The sequence below is a fragment of the Opisthorchis viverrini genome, assembly GCF_000715545.1.
Source record: "Opisthorchis viverrini unplaced genomic scaffold scaffold16999, whole genome shotgun sequence".
NCBI classification, from domain to species: Eukaryota; Metazoa; Platyhelminthes; class Trematoda; order Opisthorchiida; family Opisthorchiidae; genus Opisthorchis; species Opisthorchis viverrini.
Window position 1 is genome coordinate 1 of NW_008760986.1, and position 652 is coordinate 652.

At 46.0% G+C, this 652-nt stretch overlaps 1 protein-coding gene across 1 annotated transcript; it reads right to left on the minus strand.

The window, feature by feature from the left end:
* Positions 1 to 281: 281 nt before the first annotated feature.
* Positions 282 to 479, minus strand: T265_12337 (hypothetical protein; the record flags this gene model as incomplete). The annotated part of the gene is made up of 1 exon (XM_009179771.1): positions 282 to 479. The coding sequence occupies one exon, from the start codon at positions 477 to 479 to the stop codon at positions 282 to 284; it is 198 nt and encodes a 65-aa protein (XP_009178035.1).
* Between the last annotated feature and the right edge of the window lie 173 nt (positions 480 to 652).

Here is a 652-nt window from a genome sequence, read left to right on the forward strand (position 1 = left end):
CAGTAAGGCAGTGAAGTATCCGACTTGAAAACTAAATTCATGCTGTCGATGATGAAGATTAACAAGTCAGATAACTGAGAGTAATAGTATGGCCCCGGTCTAGATTAAATAATATCATGTCATTCCATTTGGCTTGGTATCCGAGGAATCATCACCTTTGTATCTGATGAGAATTCAACTACGGAGGCCCCGTAACGTCATCCTGATTTCGAAATCTCCCCCAACAGTAGGCTTGCAATCAATGTGGCGAACGAACAGGCCCCTGGCATTGGTGTAAAACATTATAGTCTGACAGGCCAATAAAGGCGTGTTGTGTGCTGCTCAGTGGCATCTGAGGAACTAGCTGCAATTCTGTGGTGCACAGAAGCCCGACGTACGGCGAAGTTGAACTCAGTCGACTCATGTAATTGTCCTAGAATTTCATCCATATGGGTGGAGGGATAATCATCCCTGTTGGTGGAGAATGTGGCCACAGGCATCGTTCTAAAATGGAGCCAATTAAATCGCAGTCTGTATTCTAGGGGTTCCTCTCGCCGCCAACAATATTTCCGCTCATTGTACGGAATTGAGTTCCCCCTCTTCTAGGCACCGGAATCGGTGTCCCGCATGCCAGCTCATCACCTTGTTCACCAATATCATCATTACATACTCA